The 22,078-nt window shown below is 36.2% G+C and overlaps 2 protein-coding genes across 7 annotated transcripts; one reads left to right on the top strand and one right to left on the bottom strand.

The window, feature by feature from the left end:
* Positions 1–748: 748 nt before the first annotated feature.
* LOC119069425 (interferon-inducible double-stranded RNA-dependent protein kinase activator A homolog) lies at positions 749–12,433 on the bottom strand. Of its 6 annotated transcripts, none has more exons than XM_037173476.1 (7): positions 12,364–12,433; positions 7,585–7,764; positions 7,361–7,514; positions 6,460–6,583; positions 6,091–6,391; positions 4,269–4,412; positions 749–3,178 (listed from the first exon to the last, which is right to left on the bottom strand). In XM_037173476.1, the coding sequence occupies exons 1-7, from the start codon at positions 12,382–12,384 to the stop codon at positions 2,930–2,932; spliced, it is 1,173 nt and encodes a 390-aa protein (XP_037029371.1). In that variant the 5' UTR covers positions 12,385–12,433; the 3' UTR covers positions 749–2,929. The 6 variants fall into 6 exon arrangements, with proteins under 6 accessions (XP_037029371.1, XP_037029373.1, XP_037029372.1 ...); XM_037173478.1 differs by having other exon boundaries at positions 12,300–12,419; XM_037173477.1 differs by lacking the exon at positions 12,364–12,433 and adding an exon at positions 11,599–12,263.
* A 5,703-nt stretch (positions 12,434–18,136) lies between these two features.
* Positions 18,137–20,846, top strand: LOC119069429 (46 kDa FK506-binding nuclear protein-like). The gene is made up of 4 exons (XM_037173486.1): positions 18,137–18,327; positions 19,522–19,752; positions 19,825–20,327; positions 20,409–20,846. The coding sequence occupies exons 1-4, from the start codon at positions 18,318–18,320 to the stop codon at positions 20,661–20,663; spliced, it is 999 nt and encodes a 332-aa protein (XP_037029381.1). The 5' UTR covers positions 18,137–18,317; the 3' UTR covers positions 20,664–20,846.
* Positions 20,847–22,078: the final 1,232 nt, after the last annotated feature.

The raw sequence follows: 22,078 nt of genomic DNA, 5'->3' as shown, positions 1-22,078 counted from the left end.
AATAGAAATGTACCATTTGAAAATTTGTAGCCTACATTTAGGCTGAAACATAAGTTTACACAATTTGCAAAGGTTTCTTCAAGTGGGATAAGTTATCACCCACAAACTAATTTTTCCTTTAAAAATAACACATTTTTGTGTGCTTTAATGGTTTAACTTTTTCAAAAAAGATTTTGATTCACAGAAATCATCAAAAAAATGTTTTTCAGCCTAAATGTTGGTTGTAAATTTGCAATGGGTTCATGCTCTTAATTAATCTATTGCGATGTAAATATTTACTTTTTATCTCCACTTTGTGACGTAGGTTCATTTCAGTATTGAGTGAAATAACCGTTATTTTAGTCGACTGTACATGATAAAATGTAAAGAAAAAATATTCTGACGACGCGACGGCATCCATAATCAATAAAGTTAAAAGTTAATTGGTTAGGGAGTGAGTATAAAATTATGTTTTTTTTGTTACGAATACAATAATCAATTAATTAGGTTATCGCTACGATCTAAATTTTAAATTTATTTTTAATGTTTATCAATATTCAATAGTTTTGGGAAAGGAATAGTCTAAAAATTTCTTCTTCTTTTTTTTGTTATTTTTATATAAATATTTTCATTTTTATTCAGAAAATTCCACTAATTCGATGCGAAGTATTGCGTAATTAATAGAATTAGCAGAGCAACATTTTGACCACTTCGCGTAGGGCCGTAAATATAGAATTTTCATTTTCAAGTTTTCATTTTCTTTTAAAAAAATTTGTTGTTTTAACACGATTACATATAAAATAACTCAATGTGAATCAATCAGTAAATTTCAAATTGGATTTTAAAATTATTGCGCGAAAAGAGTGGGGCTCTTGTCACTTGTTATAAGAATCATTGAATGGATTCAATCAAATCCAAAATTGCAGAGAAATAATATTTGTAATATTTTGAAGGTATTTTCAAAAACAAAAACAAAAAACATTTGCAAATATCTTCAAATCATCACCAAATCACATTCTCTAGAAATAAATTAACATTTATGGTTTCTACTGACGATGGGGCGAGTTCACATAACAAAACAGCCGGCATTTGGTACGAAATGCACCATAAAAATTCATTAATTTGGAAATTACGTCACATCCCGTCACAGAGTTGATAAAATTCATCAGTTGTCAGTTAAATCTATCACGTTAAATTCATCAACTGCCTCGGGCTAGTGTGTTTGCAGTTTATTTGCCTTATAAATGAGAATGGGACGATTTAACGCTTCGTTAAAAAAACCCTCCCACGTTCATTTTGAATTGTCAGCGCACTAACGGCATGAATTCGATTTATCAATGGTGATAAAAATTGACGGGAATACATCTTATTTTTAACAGATTGTAAAAATGCTGAAAACAGGCAGACAGGCAAAACATTCGATCAAATTTTTCATTGTTTTGATTTCGTTAAGCGTCAAAAGTGACATTAGAACAGTGAAAAATTTATCGAAACAGATTCTCAATGCTTTGTCTGTTTTCAGCATAGATCTTATTCCAGGACGTTTGAAATGCCATCAATGTAACAATATGCTTTGAACCTCCTTTATGCAACACGTAATTGTACACGTCAGTCGGCATAAAGATGCCGCTAGCTTCATCACTGACACCATACTTAGAAAAGGAAAATTTCGATTTGGATGAATTTGCGACGAAATGCACGCCTTCGTTCGATAATTTCATTGAGAATTTCTCAGGGAAGTACTGGACGTACTAAGGAAAATTTAAATGAGTTTCATGTTTCACATTACTATACCCCAGATAGCGGAGGCAACATTAGGTTGATTATGCTGGGGCAGGACAATATAACAGTAAATCATTTTGCCGAAACTCAGTGAGATCCCGTGTAAAAATATTTGCGAAAACGTGGACAGTAAATCAATCAATCTGTTAGAAGGGACCAAATGATAAAATTAGCGGTTTGACACATTAAAATGTTTAAAATATCGCGCCAAAATAACGTTGCTGTTCGACTCGTTACAACGTTTTTTGATCAGTTTAATCCTGATGGTGATGCTCGAGGTGATGCTTAATAAATGTGTTGATGTCACCGTGTGTGTGAGTGTAAGTGAATGAATAAAGCAAAAAAAAATCTTACGATAGATTGGATGATTGTGAGTCCAGCGCTGTCATATCATTGTACAGTTGCGATGAAATTGTAGTCGTTAAAGCAGAAACTTCATTTTGGCTATACTACAAATCAAATCCGAACGGTAAGAGTTATTTTAAAATATTTTTTTCCCCCCAATTTGTTGTCCAGTTCAGTCGCGAAAAAGAAACCGGCGCACTGATTCGATGTTTTTCTGGCGTGAAAATAGCGAAATAATGAAAATGGCAAAACATAAAAAGTGTTTACATCAAAATTCAAAAAGACATCGCCATCGGTAATAACATGATAAAAAGTATGCGGATGAGTGTGGTACCGAGGTGTGTGTGTAAAACAGCCACACACTTTTTATCACGCAATTTATCGAATACGGAAAATTTCTTGGATTTTGACATAACTGCTTGCTTGCTTGTAATTTTCAGTAATTGTTCCGTCTAAAATATAATTTGAAATTTACTCAGACCCACCGGCTCTTAAATTACTATAAATTATGATTCCATTACGGGGGTGGCTTACAGGTTAATAATAATAATGTTTTTCCTAACGTTTACTGTTATTCTTGTTTTTTTTAAAAGTTATTCATATAAATAATAGAGAAAAATGTTTTAAGTTCCTTTTCATATTTCATATAGCTCACTAAAAGGGTTAATGTAATGCATACTCTTCAACGACACGAAAAGATACTCAGTTGCTACACGTGTTCGAATTCATAATATTCCCATAATGCGAATGCATGTGCGCATCCACTATTCATCTAGCCTTCGAATACGTGTAACCCCCAATCTCTTAACCAGTTGACTTTCATTTAGGATTTAGTCATAATCTTCAAATACTCCAATGCATTGTGAGCTGCATTCGCTTGGGCCTCCTCTGCTGTTGTTCCGGTGCCTTGGCACACAGCCACCGGCAGAGTGGATAATTGAACCAAACACTGAAAACGGCCGGCTACCGTTTTGTCCTCAATGTGACCGTATTTTATTTCGAATTGGTGTTCGGTCGCTATTTCTTGGAGGAATTGGATGTAGTTCACTTCGTCGGTGTTGACGGTGGTTGTCTGGAAATGGAAATTGGACAATTTTCTCTTTTAGTGGAAAGATAGGGAAAACTCTTTTCGTGTGATCTGTCTACAGAACTATGAATTGGATAGTCGATTCTGAATTTATTCAATTTGCTATATTGACACCTTTCAGTTGTGCCATTTGGCGCTTTTTCTTCACATCAAGTGCTTTTTGCTACATTTCCAGCGCTTTTTCCTACATTTCCAGCGCTTTTTCCTACATTTCACACGATCGCCTTTCAGTAGCCAGTTCGGCCCTGCCTATTCTCATAATTTTTACGTAGACGAAGTATCCAGGCCTATTGTAGGTTAAATGATATTTTTAACAAATGGAAGCAGAGAGTAAGGTCTATACATGTTAGATGTAGGCTTTAAGTGCCGTACGGGAATTGTACGATTCTAACGTGGTTAATAAACTATTGTGACGTAGACAATGTTCTGTTCATATGTAATACATAGATGCTATTGACACGTCATTTCGCCTGCGAATAGTCTTTGTGAAAGGAAAAATGCCATTGGCAGGCGCCTGCCAATAGCCTCTGTAAAAGGAAAACACTATTGGCGGGCGCAAAGACTATTCGCAGGCGAAATGGCGTGCCAATAGATCCACGCTACGTATGTAGTACCAAAAAAAACTCATTTATCAGTGTACCAGGCACTGATTAAAAAATGTCTGAAACCTTGACCTAACCAAGGTAAATATATGTATACTACCTTGGACCTAATAACCCTGGGGATAATAGTTTCGATTTTGATAGGACGAAATTTAAAAGAATCTTTCTCTCTGCTTACTGTTGACAAAACTTCGTTAGGGAGTAAACTCCACACTGTGGAGTCCACAGTAACATAAAAAAAATAAAAAGTAAATTAAAATAAATTGAAACAACGCACTGCAAGCATGAGTCATTGTAGTGACAGCTGTCAAATAGAGTAATATTTTCATTCAACTTTTTTACTGTGCCTATATTTACACTGTCAAGTTTCAGTATTCTATTTAATATTTTGTTAATTGTTGTATTGCTTGGACTAGTTAGAATATCACTCATGCTTGAAGTGCGTTGATTTAAACTAAAAACTCATTATTCACCTGCAGTTGATTTAACGTTTTTCCTCCCACATTTTTTAGTGACTTATGAAATTCAGTTACTTTTACCACATGTTGGTTATTAGCAATCGGCATATTCACACCCTTCAAACTGGTGTAGCGACTCAAAATCCTTACGACAGGCATCTACAAAGACACACAATTTTCTTTTAATTTTCAAAAAATCTGTTTTTCGGTTCTAGATGCGCTTTTAAAAATCCTTCACTTAGCTTCTTTAATCGTTAGCTAGTTAACACTTCTTTTCGTTAAGTTTCCAAAAAAAAATTGTGTGTTTTTGTGACTTTGAAACACACACGCTTTATGTTCAATTGAACTGAGAAATTTTTGTCTAACATACACTATAAAACATGATTAACGCTTAACGGAGAAAAAGATATGCCAAAGAAAGGATTTTCTCATTGATCAACACTTAACATTAGACACCACTCTAAAACTCATATAGTGTCAGCGCACTTCAAGCAAAAGGGCTTCGAGTGACAGCTGTCAAAATTTGGCAGCCAAATAGTGTACTATTTCGTATGAAAATTTGTTTCAGATTACTTTACAGTGAACGGTCCAGTTTCAGTACTCTATTTAGAGTAGCCCTCATGCTTAAAGTGCGTTGATATTGTTCGACGGAAAGCAGCGAAAAATGTCAACAAATGAAGATGCAGCCAATGGCCTATTTTATAGAGTTTTTCTTACAAATTCTAGAATAATTTCTTCGAAATTCAAAATTACTGCAGTTCTCCTCAAATCATTTGCTGATTTTTCTCGCAAGGACATAGAACCCTTATGTTCCCTTATCAACCATACAACGTATTCAAACAACAAGTAATTGAAGTGAAAAAAACGTATTTTGGCACAGCACTGCTCCTAGCATGAACATTGAATTGACAAGTATCAAATTTGGAGGCTTTAGTGATCTACCGCGTGTCTTGTCCTGTATGTTTTAACTCATACAATGAAAACAAGTGATCTATCTTTATAAAAGAAACGCATTGCTTACTGTGATTTCATCAGCCTACGAATAGTTTCTGTGTTCATGCTAGAAGCATTGCTGTGATTTTAGTAAAGTGATCAAGCAAACGTTTTCCACATTTTCATACATTCACGTTGTGTAAGGTTTTTTTTGTCGAAGTGGACGTAATTTATGGACTTGATCTCACTAATATCTGGAAAAGACAGAGAAAGGATGAGTTGGTACGCCTGTGACGAGATAGAAGGAACATGTGAATGATAGTTGGCTCCTATGTGCGAGAATTTGTATGCAATTCTCTCACATTCTCTTCCATATGAGCCAACCGTCATTCACATGTTCCTTGGTTCCTTCTATCTCGTCACAGGCGTACCAACTTATTATTTCTCTGATAAAATACAAAACCTTCCTCTCACTTGGATATTTTTCATGGTGTGATTAGTCCATTTCTCTCCACTCAAACGACCATGGGAAAATGACGTTTTGTTTTCTCTGATGACATTTTCGTTTTCACAGGGGAGAAAATACACATTTTCTTCTCCGAACTCTGACCTTTCTTTTTGTTTTGAAAAATTGTGTAAGAAATTGATGTTTTTGTTTCGTGGAGAAAAACGGTTAGTCACACCTCGCATTTATGGAAAAACTTTCTGACAACTTCTAGAAGAAACTAGGAAATTCCACCTTGAGCGATTTGCAGCGCTCGCTCCGCTCTTGCTGGAATTTCATATTTTCTTCCTCGGTAAACAAACAACTAAAAAGAATGAATTTAGTTGAAGAACCCCCCGCCAACATCAAACCTTTAAGTTCATAAAATTATCACAGAAACAAATGTTAAATATTCCTTACCTCAGCATTAACATCATCATCTAAATCTTGATTGGCCTTGCTCTTAGCCAACGCATTCTTGTGAATATTGATCCACATTTTATGTGCGGCCAAACGTTTAGCAATTTTTTTGCTTTTGCCTTGGCCAACCTCTCGATATTTGGACACGACACAAGCAATAGTAAATTGTCTTTCGTGCGGCAGTCCCAGCTCCAATTCATTTTCATACATTGGTGGCGGCCAACGTCTAGCAGTGCACAGCTCTTGTAGCCATCCGATTGGATTGCCAAAAACATTACTATCCAAGCTTGAGTTCAGATCACTTGAAATGGGAAATAGTTACAAATGAATGAAATGCGCAACGTTGGTGGTTCGGCAAAAGTATTTTACTCAATGTTTCCATTCACTGTGGTGCTGATTTCGTTCACCGTATACGAAACGCCAGTCAATTTGTCAATTAAGGCCTTGGCAGCCGAGTGTTTAGCTTCTTTTTTCGATTTGCCAGCTCCAATTGCTATATCAAAATAATCGATTAAAATAAGGAATGTTGATCTACTTAAGAATTAGGTAAATTTACAAAGCTAAAAAAGGATCTTGTTGATGTAAAATTGTGAATAGACCTATTGACCGATCTAAGACCACTTCTTACTATCAGGTGTGATGGGTGAGACAGTAAAACTGGTGAAAGGAGAACGAAATGCTTTCCTAATTTCGAGATAAGTGAAAAATCACGTCAACATAGAAGTCTGTTGGAACGAACAATGAATAAATGCTATTTGCATCGGGTCGAAAATACACTCAAATAACGCTGTTTGAAGATTCAAGTTGCTTCTAACGAGACACTTAATGGCTAGGTCAGTTTTTACAAGGAATATTCTAGTTCCTCCTGCAAGTTGTTTCTGAAGATACAGTTAAGTGACAGGCCAGTTTGTCCAAGGTGAAATGAATTCTTTCAAAACCTTATGGGTGTAAATAATGTTGCATAGCCTATTGGCATCATGGTACAAAGGTAGTGTGTTTTGTGCTATTTGCACCCAAGTGCTCTTCGCAAAAGAATTGTTTCGAGAAAATTTCATTTTCTTAAGCAACGGTCGGTACTTCATGAAAACGGCGAAAGTGTCTGTCACTAGTATTCGAGAAGTAAGAATCCTCGAGACTAAGGCAGCTAGGGGTTATGAATCTTTGGGAGTTACTAATTCCTGGCCGACTTCATAATATCAACACGCATGAGAACGATCAAATTGATCGTTTACTCTACACGAGAAAGAAAAATCAAAAATATTCAATTTACCATCTTTGTCGTTGTACCAAACGCGATACCGAAACGTAGGCTCATGATGAGCACCCTCGATTCGCACTAGCTCATAACTCGGTGTAATTCCCTGTCGACTAAGAATCTCCTGGAGAATAGATACAGGCGTCTTAATACCCATATCAGTCACTTGCTGTTTGGAGAACAAAATTATGTGTTAATGATTGTCATTTGGATGTGTGTTTGAATGTGTAATAAATTACCGCCAAATCGATGGCATTTAATGATTCTTCCAGTGTTGTACCATTTTCTGTCGTTGTATGGTTGTTGTTGCGACGGTTTCCCTTTTTCTTGGGGTTTTTCGATGGTTTTTGTAGTGGTTTAGGTAATGGTCTCGCTTGAGTGGTTGTTGCGCTAGTTTCCATTTTCGATTTTGTTAGATTCTACAAATCGAAATTTTTTAATGAAATTAATTTCAATGGAAGAACAGTTTTTATGCAACTGAGTGATAAAGGCTTTTTTAGATGCCGATGATGCCGAGTCATTTATCACAGAGTTCCATACATCGTTTTTCAATAAAAGCAACGAAAGTTTCAATATTCGTCGGTTTGTTGAGAAAAATATTATCTTCCAATACAGTGCGATCTAATACAACAAGAGTTTAAACGGGAAATTTTACGTGGTGTACATATAAATATGCCATAACTGGGAGTACTTGTAGGTAGTTTTGCGAGCAACTAAAGTTTAGGTTTATATTGATTACGGCTCGGACGACCCTCTCCTTAAAACGACAAATTGCTGAGCAGAACATCTTGCTGTGCCATTCACGGTGGGGCTGAACGAACTTTAAATAAAAGTGTAAGTTAACATCCCGGGTTTTTTCATAAGTGAGTTTTGGGAGGGAAGTGCTATTCAAGAAAACAAGTTTTAGCAAAATCCCCTGAGCTGTTTCTGAGAACCAGCATCAGCGTCAGCTAGGTTTAAAGTTCGTTCAGCCCCACCGTGCATTGTTATAATCTCGAACCTGCACACTTTACAAAGGCTTGTCGAAATCTTTTACATTAGCATCGTAAGGAGAGCTGCTTTTGTTTTTGTGGCCTTGACAACAATCACCCTCTTACCATGTTTAAATATGATCGGATCTGTGGAATGATTTATCTCTAAGCAAAGTGTAAACTTTCAATGATTCTTGATCGAAATTTACTCGAATCTTGGTACATTTGGGACTAAACCTAAACCCATTTCTCTTCTATATACTCATTGAAGAGTATAATCTGAAGTGAATTATAACACGCCAATCAACGTAACAACCTTTTCTACCTCTTATTCATTCCTGGAGCCAATACAACATAGCGGTTTAGATGGGCTTAGGATCACATTAATTAGAAGTGAATTTTGGCCAAAGATCATCATTCTTCATTCATTCGTTGTTTCATTCTTCATTCGTTCTCAAAATGGAACTGCGAACTGCGATCTTATGAGCTGATGCGATTTGATGCTTCTGAGTAGGTAAAGGTTTCATGTGATTTGAAAAATGTGCCCGCATTACCTTTCATCCCTCTTGCATTCATAACCTCCTTAAACAATAAAATAACTGTTTTTCACGTCTAACAGAAGGGTTTTTAATTAAAATTGGCGACATTCCTTTCTTCTTTACCTCGACTGCCAACTCTGCACTCGCGCAAAGTATAAACCATGTCATCTTCAAAATATAAGCTAGTTCTCTACAAGTTTACAAAGCGATTTTATTGGCCTTATAGTAACCTACGCCGGTTGCTTAATCTTTGTTTCTTGTTCTATTAGATTCCAATTTACCCCCGTCTATTTCCGCATCTTGAACTCGCTCATCATGTAACATTCTTTGACCGTGATATAGAAAAGTTACAACTACTCCTGAGCTGAGTTGAATCTCTATCCGTTCATCCTGAATAAAGGACGTAACAAAGTATCAGTAATATGTCGGTAGCTACTCAGAAATAGATTGTATTATGGTTTTCTCTTTAAGAATTCTCTTTGTCCTTACTTACATCTTTTTAGTTAATACTTAGCTGCGAAAAACAGCACAAAACGGATCTATTCGACGATCTAATCTTTCCTGCTGATCTATTTTAATAACAAAAATTCATCGAACGTTATGCCGTTAAGTTTCAGTAGACAGTAGCAATGAAATATATGTTCGTTTCTCGCTGGAGCGTTATTATTTCATTACCACCGCCTCTGCCGTAAACTACGACTCTTTTGTCGTTGTTTCCAGATTTTCTTCAGAGTGATTTATTGGGTACTATATGTGTAAGGCCGCACACCAAGTTTGACTACACGCATCATGTGTCTAACAACTAATCATAACGCATTTTGTACAGAGTTTGGCACAACGTTTTATGCAAGAAGGACTTCTCTAGTGTGACGGCTTTGTGCATTATGGTGCATACAACCATCCTAACCGATAACGAGGGTAGTTGGCCCTACCTTGTTGGGACGATTTGAAGGATTTGATGAATTAGAATAGAAATGATGTTTTTAGTCGATAATATCATGGAAAATTCTTGAAATGGAAGTGAAAAACCTAGCGTTTCAGAGCACTTTGCAGAATGAAACGCACCCACTAGCTGTGTGGAACATTAACTTCTTCAATACATGAGTGTTATGAGCAAGGTTCTGAAAGAACGATGAGTGCGACTAAACAGAATGGTTAGTTATCTACACTGTTGGTGAGTTTCATTTTTGTTGAATGTACTAAGAGAAGGTAACTCGTTACACACAAGACGAGTAAGCCGAGTACTATCGGGATTGATTTAAAGTGTGCAATCAATTCTGTTTCAACTCAACGGATCGAGTACATAACAAGAATTTGGTCGACAGGTAAAATGTGTGAAATACAGAAATCTACTCATAGCGTCTTATTTTCACAACTTGAAACTTACTAAGGACCCTAAGGACCCCAGTCTTCTCAGAAAAATATTATAATAAATTATGGCCTGTGGTTTGTCAATGTTTTTCTAATATTCCTTGTCATTCATCATAAAATTTGTAGCAGTTATTTCCCCTCGATCCTTACAGCAGAAACAGTTATGGTCCTCTTTACACTGAGTTACTATAATTACATTACCGCTGATGATTTTCGTATTCTTGTAACTTATCAAACTCTGCCCTCCATACAGTCACTCGTAATAGGGACTTTTGAGCTGGTAGCATCAAAAATCACTATTCATAAGCACACAGCATGTATACACTACCATTCATACAAATGCAAAGCTATGCTACTGAGACGTTGCAAAGTTCGTCATATCGAGCCATAGCAGAGCACTACTTCTAGCACTACTACGTTTCTCTTGTAAAGATAGATAACTCGTTTTCGTAATTCAAACATATCAATACAAACAATCCCACGCGGTAGCTCTTTTCACTCACACCTCCAAATTTGACACTTGTCTACTCAGTGTTCATGCTAGCAGTGCTGTGACCATAGTCCAAGTCACTTAGACCACTGACATTACGTGAACCAAATGAGATCATTACAAACAGCGCATAGGCCACCATTAGCGCAAGATTGTCGCATGACTCGAGCGTATAACCATCATTGCACGCTTTATGATTTTGTTTGCTTCAGATGATTCAAAAAAAGAAGCAAAACTATATTTCGGTCTTTGTTTAAAGCGTCGCTGCAATTAGACTAAATCGGATTAGATTAAATATCGTAAAGAGATTAATGCACAGTATTTGGATATACGCATAATTTCTGCAGATTCGGTACCACCATAGCTATGGCTCAGTTATAGTGTCGAAGTATGGATATGGACTCCTGTATCGTCAAAGATGTGGCGAATGGTCTAAAGATGTGGCGAATGGTCTAAAGATGTTGCGAATGATCTAAAGATGTTGCAAATGGTCTGAAGTTGTTTGTTTCTCTCCGGACAGCGACAAAGTAAAGACACAATTGCCAGTATATTTAGATGGTCATACCATTTTTTTAAAGGCTTAGCAAGTATTTTATTGTTTAATGTTCACATCAGCCGTATAATTCATTTCAAGTGTTTTCTTTTGTCATAGTGGTCGATGCAAGTGTTCATTTACATTTTTTTAACACCACAAGTTTCTGGCTCGAACCATTTAATGTTCATCCAGTAAAAAACAAAACAGAATAAAACAATCGAGTCGATTCAATTTATTTATTTGGGTAAAAATGTTTCCGCTGACCAAAATACCATTTTCTTTCAGGTATTCGATGATGATCTGATTTTCACGAAACACTTAGCACTTATTCATTGGAGTCGTTATACCTTTACCATTTTATATAAGAAATATGCACCATGGATTGTGACAATTCTAATTTACAATTTCGATTAAATTGTAATTAGTCTGAGTCGCATTCCGTAGGCGCAAAACCTAGGTTTTGGTTTTGCATTTAACACTTTGCACACAATTGAGACATGCGGTAAAGGTATCCGGTACTCTAGGAGACATTCCTATTGCTACGAAAAAGTAGATTACTTTTTGAAGCTAAAATAAGCACACATCAGTTTTAAAATTTATTTCTTAATATTCTAGGTGTTCATAAGTCATTTATTTCACAGCAGAATTTTTTTTTTTACAGCCGCCATTTCGCTGTATACAAAGCATCACAAAACAACAAAAAAATCGGCCATGTTATTATAAAAGAAGCAATATTTTTGTCGCCGCCATTTCATCGTTGTACACTTAAATAGCCTATATCGAAATTTTACTCGCAAAAGAGGAACAATAGCTAGACAATGATTCAGCCAACAACAGAGAATTACGATTGCAACGGAACAAAGGATTTGCGGTTTCTAGGAAACTGCAACTTTTTGCACCGTTGGATTAACAAAAAAAAAATGGAATTATCGATCGCACTTTCTATTGGAAGAAATACTTTTCGTTTATCTCAAACAAATCGAATGAAATTAAACATTTTCCATATCATTGATGGAGAGTTTCATTAATCATCATATAGCACACATGCCTGGCTTTTTTTATAACACAAAAAAATAGGTAAAATCACGGAAAAACTATGCGATGCAAATCACCTTTTCGACGCTTAGTGACATTCAAATTCTTATGGATATAATATGTCGATTACGGCTTGTTTCTTGTTCTTTGATGTCGCTGTATATTGTTTGCCTAGGCGCCGATTTCCATATTGACAGCGAATAAATTTATCGTTTTCGAAATCTCTGTCGATGATGCAGACGTTGAACAGAGAGATGGTCGTAGGGAACATATTTAATTGTTTTGCGTGTATTTTGAATACATTTTTCGCATTAACCAACCAGAAGCACGTAAAGTACTGTACGTACGAAGTTCCAAATTTTTATTTTGACGAGTAGAAAAACAGTCCTCCCCTTCGGGTCGGGCCATAACGTCCCCACTCGTCAAAAAAAAGTGGAACCGACGTAATGTACTATTACTTGCGGCTTAGAATATAAGTGGAATGCGTTGATATCAGCAACCAAACATTGCCATAACCACTACTACTACTACTACTACTACTACTTTTTTTCTACTTTTTTGTTGTTTCAAAGTACAGACTGAATAGGGTTAACAATCGATCTCGCTGTCCTTGATATTTTTTTTGTATTTAACCTGTGGCCAATTGCAAAAAATTTTCCTAGTCCATTTATATGGAGAAAGACAACCAACTGAAACTTAGTACTAAAACCCATTTACGAATAAATCATATATGTCAAAAAACATGAGGCGCATCGAAAATGTGTTTCTGTTGGAAATACCAAAGTAATTCATTTTAATTCAGTTTTAAGTAGTAACTTTTCATTCTGTTACTATTTCTTCAGGACTAAACATCTAAATTATTTCCTCGTCAATAAAGTCAATTTTGGTTTCATTTTAAAACTATTTTGTTCATCCTGCTACGCGAATCCTCCATTTCCAACAGTTTCGACCATTTTTTTTTATTCGATGCTTAACGAAACTATAACAAAGAGAATTTTGATCGAAACACGTTGTCGATGCCTCGTGTGTTTTGAGCCTAATTTCATTTTCATTGCACACTAGGTAAAATCTTAGATATCGTGAAACTATGCCTTTAATTGTGCATTAGCAATGAATTTTTATAGCTCAAATATGAAGTGGTTCAATGGCAGAAGTATCTCTAAAACCTATGTGTTATCACAGACAATTGTCAAAAGAGCCAAAGAAAAGCAGTCGGATGCATCTAAAATATTGCAGGCTATCCGACGGGTGAAAAGTTCCTTTGAAATGTTGAAAGCAAATATCTTCAAATTGCAACTTATCGATTTACCCCCGGAGGCTTGTTCATTCTGTATTTACCTTTGACAAATTCAAAGTATGTAGTAGTTCGTTTTGTCTCTATCTCCGGTTCATTACCAATTCGATGTTGAATTCCCAATTTTCAATTGAATCCCATATTTGTAATTTTTGCGAAGACATAATCGAGTATTACTAAATCTTTCCACTGCTTCGGCTTAGACCAAATTTGAAGAGTATTATTGCTGTACTAGTATAGTATAGTGTAGGCTCTGCTCGAAATTATTTTAATGTCAAAATATTTGAATATTTTCACGCGTCAAAAATAAATTTTCTGCTAAATTCACAGAATGTTTCTTTCAAAAATATTTTCACGCGTCAAAAATAATTTTTTTGGTCAACTAGCTTTATTTTCATATAAGAATGCGTTGAAATTTATTTTTTAGTTCGTTGGTTCATCCATCGATTCATCGAAAATTCAAATTCTGAACAGCACTTATGGCGTGAATTTCACGCGTTACAAAAAAATTTCCACGTTTAAGAAACGCATCCACTACGTAAACAGGCAAAAAAAAAATTGTTGCATCAAATAAGTCTCTCGTCTGGGCTTCTATAGAGAGACAAACAGACTAACATTAAACTTTAGATTACAGAAAAATTCTTTGATTGATGTGTATGCAGCACGGCAGAGTAAAATAAACCAGTCAGGAGCGGTTCATTTTCGAAACGTCAAATAAGGGACCTAATACACTGTATGAAAATGAACTCAAATGAACACTGACATAAATTGAAAAATTTTATTCGCAAAAAATATTGGGCTACTAGATTATTCAGGTCAAACGTCCACTCCTGCCTAGTTAACTTTACTCTGCCGTGGTATGCAGTCAAATAACGTTATCTGAAAATTGAAAAAAAAAAGATAAACTGACGCAGTTCGTCATCCCTGTACAAGACCAAATATAATGCTATAACTAAATCGAAAATTATAAATGGGACCTTTCGCGACAACATTCTCATTCATTAATCACATACTATAGGATAGGCTTGTAATACATAGCGACTTCCACTCCCTAAGTAAGGGGAAATCTTTTGTGGTTGTCCAGAGATGACAAATCAGCGAGAAAAAATCCATCCATCTTCCTCACTCTATTTGAGTAAAACGCGGCCAATTTAGGTAGTTCTTTTAATCTCCATTTAGCAGTATGAAGGCTAGATCCGAAGATGGGCAAAATAATTCGAGTAGTTCCAGAGATTGGGTCAGAAAAGTTCTATTTTGAAAGGCCGGTTTCTTTTTTGTATATCTGGTGAACTATGGAACCAAAATCAGTTTCAGGCACAAATAAAGCAAGCTTCTGACCACACCAATCAGGGACTTTTTTTCGATAAAATAAAATCACGGTAGGGATGTTATAGGGTTATGGTCAAAATCAGTCGAGCTACTTGGCTTTACATGGTTATAGTGATTTTCAACTATTTTTAAAGTGAAACTGGGTTCAAAACGTCACTTTATCCCATGAGATATTAAAGTCCACAAAGATTTTCTTTCAATAAAATATAAGCTTGCGCGGCCATATTTTCTATAAAAATATCCCAAAGTATGTATTTATGTACATCGTACACTATATTCATCATATTTTATGTTTCCACCTTTGCAAAGCAAAAGGATAATTTTATTCGACCGCCTAAAGAATTTATTAGAAACAAATATTTGCCTGGATCCTGGAAAGAAAAGTTTCATTTCACCTAAATAGACCTGAGAATTCAAAATCGGGTCAAACTGATCTGTTTCGGGTCAACGCGATGGAAGCAACTGATGATGGACAGTTCTATACTGTCCTGTGACCACCATCGTATTCGGAGGTCGAAACAGCTTCTCTTTCATTGATTCAATCACTTAACGTGAACCGTGGGTAAGGGAAGAGCATAAAAGCTCTGTTCGTTCTTGCAATCAAGCTTTGACGATTCGTTGGCTGAAATCCCGAACGAATTTCAGTTGTTTAGTTAAACTTATGAGGCATTTCAGTTATTTAGCTAAATTCGTAGGCATTTCAGCGTTTAGTTATTTGAATTTGTAGGCATTTCAGTTATTTAGCTAAATTCGTAGGCATTTCAGCGTTTAGTTATTTGAATTTGCAGGCATTTCAGCTTTAAGCTGCTTCAATTTGTAGGCATTTCAGCTTTAAGCTATTTCAATTTGTAGGCATTATTAACCTATTAGCCTCGTGCTGTAGGTGGTAATAGGTTGGTCTTCATCGTTGTTCGTTTAGTTCGTTGCTAAAGCGCAACGTTAAAAAGACCAGAAAGATGCTTTATAGCTATCTGATGTGAAAACAAACCATGGAACAGATCCGTTTCAGGTAAAGTTCCAGTTAGGACAATGACATAGTCGTATCTCTAGATATATTTATTCGTTATGTCTAACGTTGTGTTTTCATTAACTACAGTAATATTGACTGGTTGTTTAAGATATAGTCAATTCGTCAATGGTTTCTGTAATGCAATGGATAAAGAGTTGTCAGTAAATTATGGGCAACGAGCTGAAAGCAAACAGATTTGGGCTGTAAGGCTGAAACATTCGTGACAGTGTACGGTTCAATCATAATACAGCAGAGCAGAAACGTGTTATTCAATCTTACTGGCTGTCAAAATCGTATAGATTATCAAAGAAAAACAAATGCAATCAAACCAATCAAACGCTGCAGAGTTTATACTCGTCGTAAACTCAAATACTCAAAATTTAGTAAACGAAAGATGTTCGTTTAGTATTGATGATGGTCATCGTAAATTTTGTGATTTTTCATTAAAAATATTCCTTTGTTGTCGATAAACGGTGAAAATGGTGTTTTACCGCTCTTTTATCCCGATTTTTCTGTATCAATTTCATATTTTTTGCATATCTCTTCATTTCAATTTTTGACCTACCTCACATACAAACACACCCACACAGCGTTGTAGCGTTGTGCTACATTTTGTATCATATACATTTTTCTTTTTGACTGGTCGCACTTTCACACCATAAAATTGATCAGTGTTGTGAGATGTGGTGGGTTTTAGCTGTGATCGTTGCGATCCACAAAAACGTTAAATTTAATAGATTTCCAATGAATCAAAAGACGAACTTATAGTTGTTTCTTGTATAATGTAAGTTTTAAAGCTCATTATTTTACAAGAAAACCATTTAAATATTTGTTTCTATTTTTAGTCGTGAACAAAGTGACTGCTCATTTTCACTGCACATATTTTCAGATGAGGTTCTCGATTGATGATTTTTGACATTTCTTATAACCTTAGAATTGATCTGAAGGAGCGAGCGGTGTCGCACTTCGATTTAATCCATTTAATCAAAAAAAAAATTGTTTAGTTTTACCGAAATAATTAGACCACCAACCAAAAAAATTGGTAAACTAATTACGAAAATTAGATTTTCACGATCTCCAGGGCATTTTAGTACTCTTGAGATCTAAAAAAGGCCTTTTGTTCAAAATGGTATTAAATTTATTCCATTGTCCACTAAAAAAAACTCCTAAAAGTGGAAAAATACGCTTTTTAACGTTGCACAATGGGTTGTAGTACGTGGTTCGATCAAAATCAAGACTTTTTAAGACTAAAATTTTTTCCTATTTATTTCATTTAATCCAATTTTTATTTCATTAAATCCATTTAATACCATTTCACCGACTCCTTGTGAAATTAAATTCTCATACATTTTTAAGCGAGCTGAAAATTCTGACAGATGGCTCATATATTTTCTGTCATTTTCATTTCACCTGCTGGTTGTGAATTTGACTATAGTAAATGCTTCGTTCTGTTCGCTTTGTTGTGCAATAGATTGTGGAAATTGCCTTCGATGAAAATATTGTTCGGTGAAGTGACAGAAGTGACCGACAGCGTCAATCATTGAGAGTCCTGGGAAATAGTGCTCAAATCCACGATCTGTTGTTTCCACAGAAATTTTATATCTGGAAATATAAATTTTTTTGCAGTTTTGGTAAGTACGCAAGACATAAAGAAATACTAACAAAAGTATAAACCACAACTAAGAATATTCCAAGAGTCGATTGAACGAAAAGTCGTTGAACAAGCAAATGTTTTCGAATTTTGATATTTTTTGTCGATCGAGAACGTTACTATAAGACACTTTGTTTAGTATCATATGCCAAAAAAGTAACAACTCTTTTATAAATCATTTTGAAAGTAACTAAAAACACGAAAATTTGAATCGAAAAAAAGTGTTTCGTCGGTGTCTTATAATAACGTTGAATTACAACAAAAAAGAAAAGAAAAGAAAGTCCAATCGAATCTTTCAATGTCAAAATATTCCAGAATTAGTCTGAATTATCAGTTATCCGTTTTGCCTCCGTGTACATGACAGTTGGCATTTCATACAAAAGAGCACATTGTTTGAAATGACAACTGTAACATACACGGAGGCAAAACGGTTGACTGTCAGACCACCTTTAATTTCAAAATATCCAATACCATTAACGGCGACTTTACCATCCATACCGACATCGACATTTTTTCAAAAAGAATGGCAACACTGACTCACCTCACGGTGAAAAGTAAAAATCTGAGAATATAACGTCACTGTCAATCGTAATAAACTTCAATTCACAACAGAACGCCGGGAAGTAGTGTGTAGTCTATTAAAAAAACAGTGCTCGTTTTGTACAAAATAGACAACTCTAAAGACAAACTACAAATTAAATTTGTAACAATATTTCAATAAGTGCTTCAACATCAAATTACAGCAAAAATGTTTTGGGGTAAGAAAAAGCAAAACAACTAATCAAAATCATCGTAATTTTAAGTTTTGTTTTGACAACGTGTTCGGACAAGCATCCGAAAATTTGTTCCTCCATTTTCAATGTCATTTTACGACTCATTTCATTTTTCAACGCGAAAATCAACGTTTACGAACAATGACAAAATTCAATCTTGATTCAGGCCAATACGGCACAACTGAACAATTTGTTTGTAGGTTATGTACCCCGTAATGCGCTTGTATGTTCAACTAGTCACATGTGCGTTAATACACTGAACAAGAATGTCAACAATCGCCTTAGCTACCACAATAAAATGTGTTGTCGGAAATATTAATTGTCGATGACCAAGGCGGCACGTTTTATTGAACGAATTTCTATCTCAATTATCGATTGTTTACCAAACGCGGATCTATTTTATACCGCGCGACTGGTACACATGTCAACAGTGTTGACACTTAACTTGAAAATATTGTTCCAAATGATCCGTACAACCAGGTAAAACCACATGTTATGTCAAATCGATTATGTTGATAAAACTGATTACAATTGATTGAAGTTTCCAGCTTCTCGATGTTTCGAAAATTTATATTTTGCACAAAGTGTACAAACGGGGGACGGTAAACACACGAGGAATTTATGCTGCGTTTGACATTGCTCGTAGCGTTGTTAACAATGCTTCTCTAACAAACAATCGTGCTGCGTATAAGTCATTCCTGGACGCCGATTCTCTGAACATTAGTAACTTTAAGAATTCGTAACTTGACAGATCTTTATGGGATCTATGGGACCAACGTGCAACTGTCAAATTACGAATTCTTAGTGTTACGAATGCTACAAGAATCTACGCCCTGTCCATTTGAATTACATTCTTAAAATGCATAGGTGGGACGATTATATTACAAACGAGATTTGTCAAGTTGGGATGAACTGCATGCCGACCATGAAAATCAGATCTAGTGATCCGTTGTTTCTTATCCCGTTCATCTTGTAAATCGTGCTCGCTTAGAACCGTTACAGTAGGAACTAGCTTGGGCACGTCGGACGTTACTACCTCATAGAGCGAAAAAAGAACAAATTGATTTGAATAGATTGTGACCGTAAATAGCTGACTGAAAATCCGTTCTAGCTTCGACAATCTTCCGACCATGAAATCCAATGAAGGCCTGTTCACTTATTCAACGCATTTATTTTCAGGACTAATCGTTCAACCGAACAAAAAATATTCGAAAACAGTGAGCACGCCTTTCCATGTATCACAAGCTGTATTGGATGTCACCAACACACCGGGCGACTCGGATGTTCAACTGATTCTGAAGAGCGACAAAGTTGATTACATTTTGTGTATTTTAAACAAAGCTGAAAGGGTACAGATGCCCTTGAACCTCATTTTCTCAGAAGGGGACGAGATCTCCTTCCGCAGTGTCGGTAAGTTTCGTATAAAAAAAACGCTGCCTGAAGTCTGTGTAGAATTTTGCTGAATTTCTTAAATTTTCTTAGGCGGGACTGTACATTTGACTGGTTATTTGGTGGATGAACAGAACTTGCCAGAATATGAAGAAGATGAATCGAGCGACGAAGACGTTCCAACTCTTGTAGATGCTTCCAAACAGAAGGGAAAGCGTCAAGTGAGACAAGAAAGCAGCGGTAGTGAAAATGAAGATTCGGCTGAAAGTGGCGAAGAGGTTGGTTCCGATGATGAAGAGGACGTAGAGGATGAAATGGAAGCCGACAGCGATAATGAGAGCGACGAAGAAATTGAAGAGCCACCAGCGAAAGTACCGAAAACTAATGGCATGCCGAATGGGGTATCTAAAAAAGAGGACAAAAACAAGGACAAAAAGAAGGACGCTAAACAGAAGAAACAACAACAACAACGACAAACAGTTGAAGTTGCCGAAGAAGACGCAGCTGAATCAAAAGCATCATCCCACCAAGATCTAAAAATTGAAGAAATTCGGGAAGGAAAAGGTGCAGAAGTCAAGATGGGACGAAAAGTTCAGGTAACTATCGATCACCGATGTTGACGCTGCGACGGTGTCCGTATCAATGTTTTTAATTTTTCCCCATTTTTCTGTCGACAGGTCTATTACGAGGGCCGTTTCAAATCAAACAACAAAATCTTCGACAAAGCAACGTCCGGCAAAGGATTCGAGTTCACGGTTGGCCGTGGTAGTGTTATCCGAGGATGGGATGTTGGTGTGCTGGGCATGAGAGCCGGCGGTAAACGAAGACTCATCTGTTCGCCAAGCATGGCCTATGGCAAAAAAGGCTCGCCGCCGGCCATACCACCGAACGCAACATTAGTATTCGATATTGAGATAAGGAACGTGCACTAACCGATCGTTCATAATTATCCGATGTTGACCGGGGCACTTTTCTTTTTTTGTTTAAATAGTTTTTGTTTCGGACTTAAGAAGACTTACATTCACAATTTTCATTTTCACTGCATTTTTATCAGCCATCCCACTCATGAGAAAATTGAAAATCTTTTAACATAAAATACAAAAATCAAATCAAAACAGATGTAGTTTTGTGTTGAGTATAATGACATCTCGTCGGCATGGTGTACCAAAGGACCTGTTGAACACGGTCGGAAAGTGACGTTCGATTGCTATGGAACAATGAAATGTACAAGGAGTTGGCCAGCATAAAGTACACATAGAATCCGATGAACGTTCAGTACGTTTGGCAAAGGAGTTTTACAGCGCTCTAAAGAGCCAAACAGGACATTCCTGATATCATTGAGCTGCAGATCGTTTGATTTGTCTTTCAATTCCCGGCAAACCGGTTTTTCGATTTTGGTTTCGGTTTGCATTACCTACTGGTAAGGTATAAAAGTGGCGAAAGTTCGCCGAGATTAGCTTCAAAAAAATGTATCGCCATTCTAAAGGGCTTGACTAACGTCAAGAATCACGACTGTGACGCTCCGACGCTTCGTCAAGGATATATCACTCTTCGAAAATGGTGACAGTTTGACTTTGCTATTGCTTCGCGACTAAATGACCGATTGCAATAATTTGTGTACGGTAGTCGTAGACTCACAAGTAAGACGTAGACTCTGTAGGAAGGTTGGTCTATCAACAGCCGAAATTTTGAAACCCCCCTGACCATTACAGCCATAACTATTGATAAAAATAGTGTCGACTTTCTACAAGAGCTGTACTTCTTAAACACTACTGTTTTGATTGACTCTGACCTCGATACTATACCACACAGAAATGTTTCTCAGGACTTTTATGTTTGTAGTTTTGCGGACCATTTGAAAAACTGAACGTTTTGCACTGGTATAGGGTGTTATGATCGGAGCGAGACGACCGAATACCATTGAATTATAACTTGCCTTGGGGTACTTGCCAAAGTATTTGCTTCTCTTTCATCATAACACTATATGACATCAATAGTCATTTACATGAGAAAAAGGTGAAATGTAGAGTTTTCGTGTGAATTTTGTTGATCCGAGGCGTAGCCGAGGTCAATAAACACACGAAAACTAGACTTTTCATCTCTTTATCCCTAGTCATGTATTGGACTTAATAGTGTACGCGTTCTGTTTTCCAATCAAAATATAGGTTTGTTCCAAGGTCATTTCCAAATTTTCAAATTTCATCCACAGAAGGCAACTTAACCTCAACTTTGACGAAAATTTTAACGAAAAATTTACAAAGAAGTTGGTTGATATTTAGGTTATGTTCATCTCTGTGGATGAAATCGTTGTCGTTCGTGTTGTCATAGTTCGGGTTTACAGTTATTT

Source organism: Bradysia coprophila, assembly GCF_014529535.1.
Source record: "Bradysia coprophila strain Holo2 chromosome X unlocalized genomic scaffold, BU_Bcop_v1 contig_35, whole genome shotgun sequence".
In the NCBI taxonomy this organism is placed as follows: Eukaryota; Metazoa; Arthropoda; class Insecta; order Diptera; family Sciaridae; genus Bradysia; species Bradysia coprophila.
This window is presented reverse-complemented; position numbering and strand designations above follow the sequence as displayed.

What these genes read in the sequence shown, in the direction of transcription:
- LOC119069429 (XM_037173486.1), top strand. An exon ending in GATCTCCTTCCGCAGTGTCG is followed by an intron (nt 19,753 to 19,824) that starts GTAAGTTTCGTA and finishes AAATTTTCTTAG; the next exon opens with GCGGGACTGTACATTTGACT. An exon ending in AGATGGGACGAAAAGTTCAG is followed by an intron (nt 20,328 to 20,408) that starts GTAACTATCGAT and finishes TTCTGTCGACAG; the next exon opens with GTCTATTACGAGGGCCGTTT.
- LOC119069425 (XM_037173476.1), bottom strand. Translation starts at nt 12,384, where the DNA reads ATGTCACTAAGCGTCGAAAAG. An exon ending in ATGATGATGTTAATGCTGAG is followed by an intron (nt 4,413 to 6,090) that starts GTAAGGAATATT and finishes GTGTCTTTGTAG; the next exon opens with ATGCCTGTCGTAAGGATTTT. An exon ending in AAACGTTAAATCAACTGCAG is followed by an intron (nt 3,179 to 4,268) that starts GTGAATAATGAG and finishes TTCCATTTCCAG; the next exon opens with ACAACCACCGTCAACACCGA.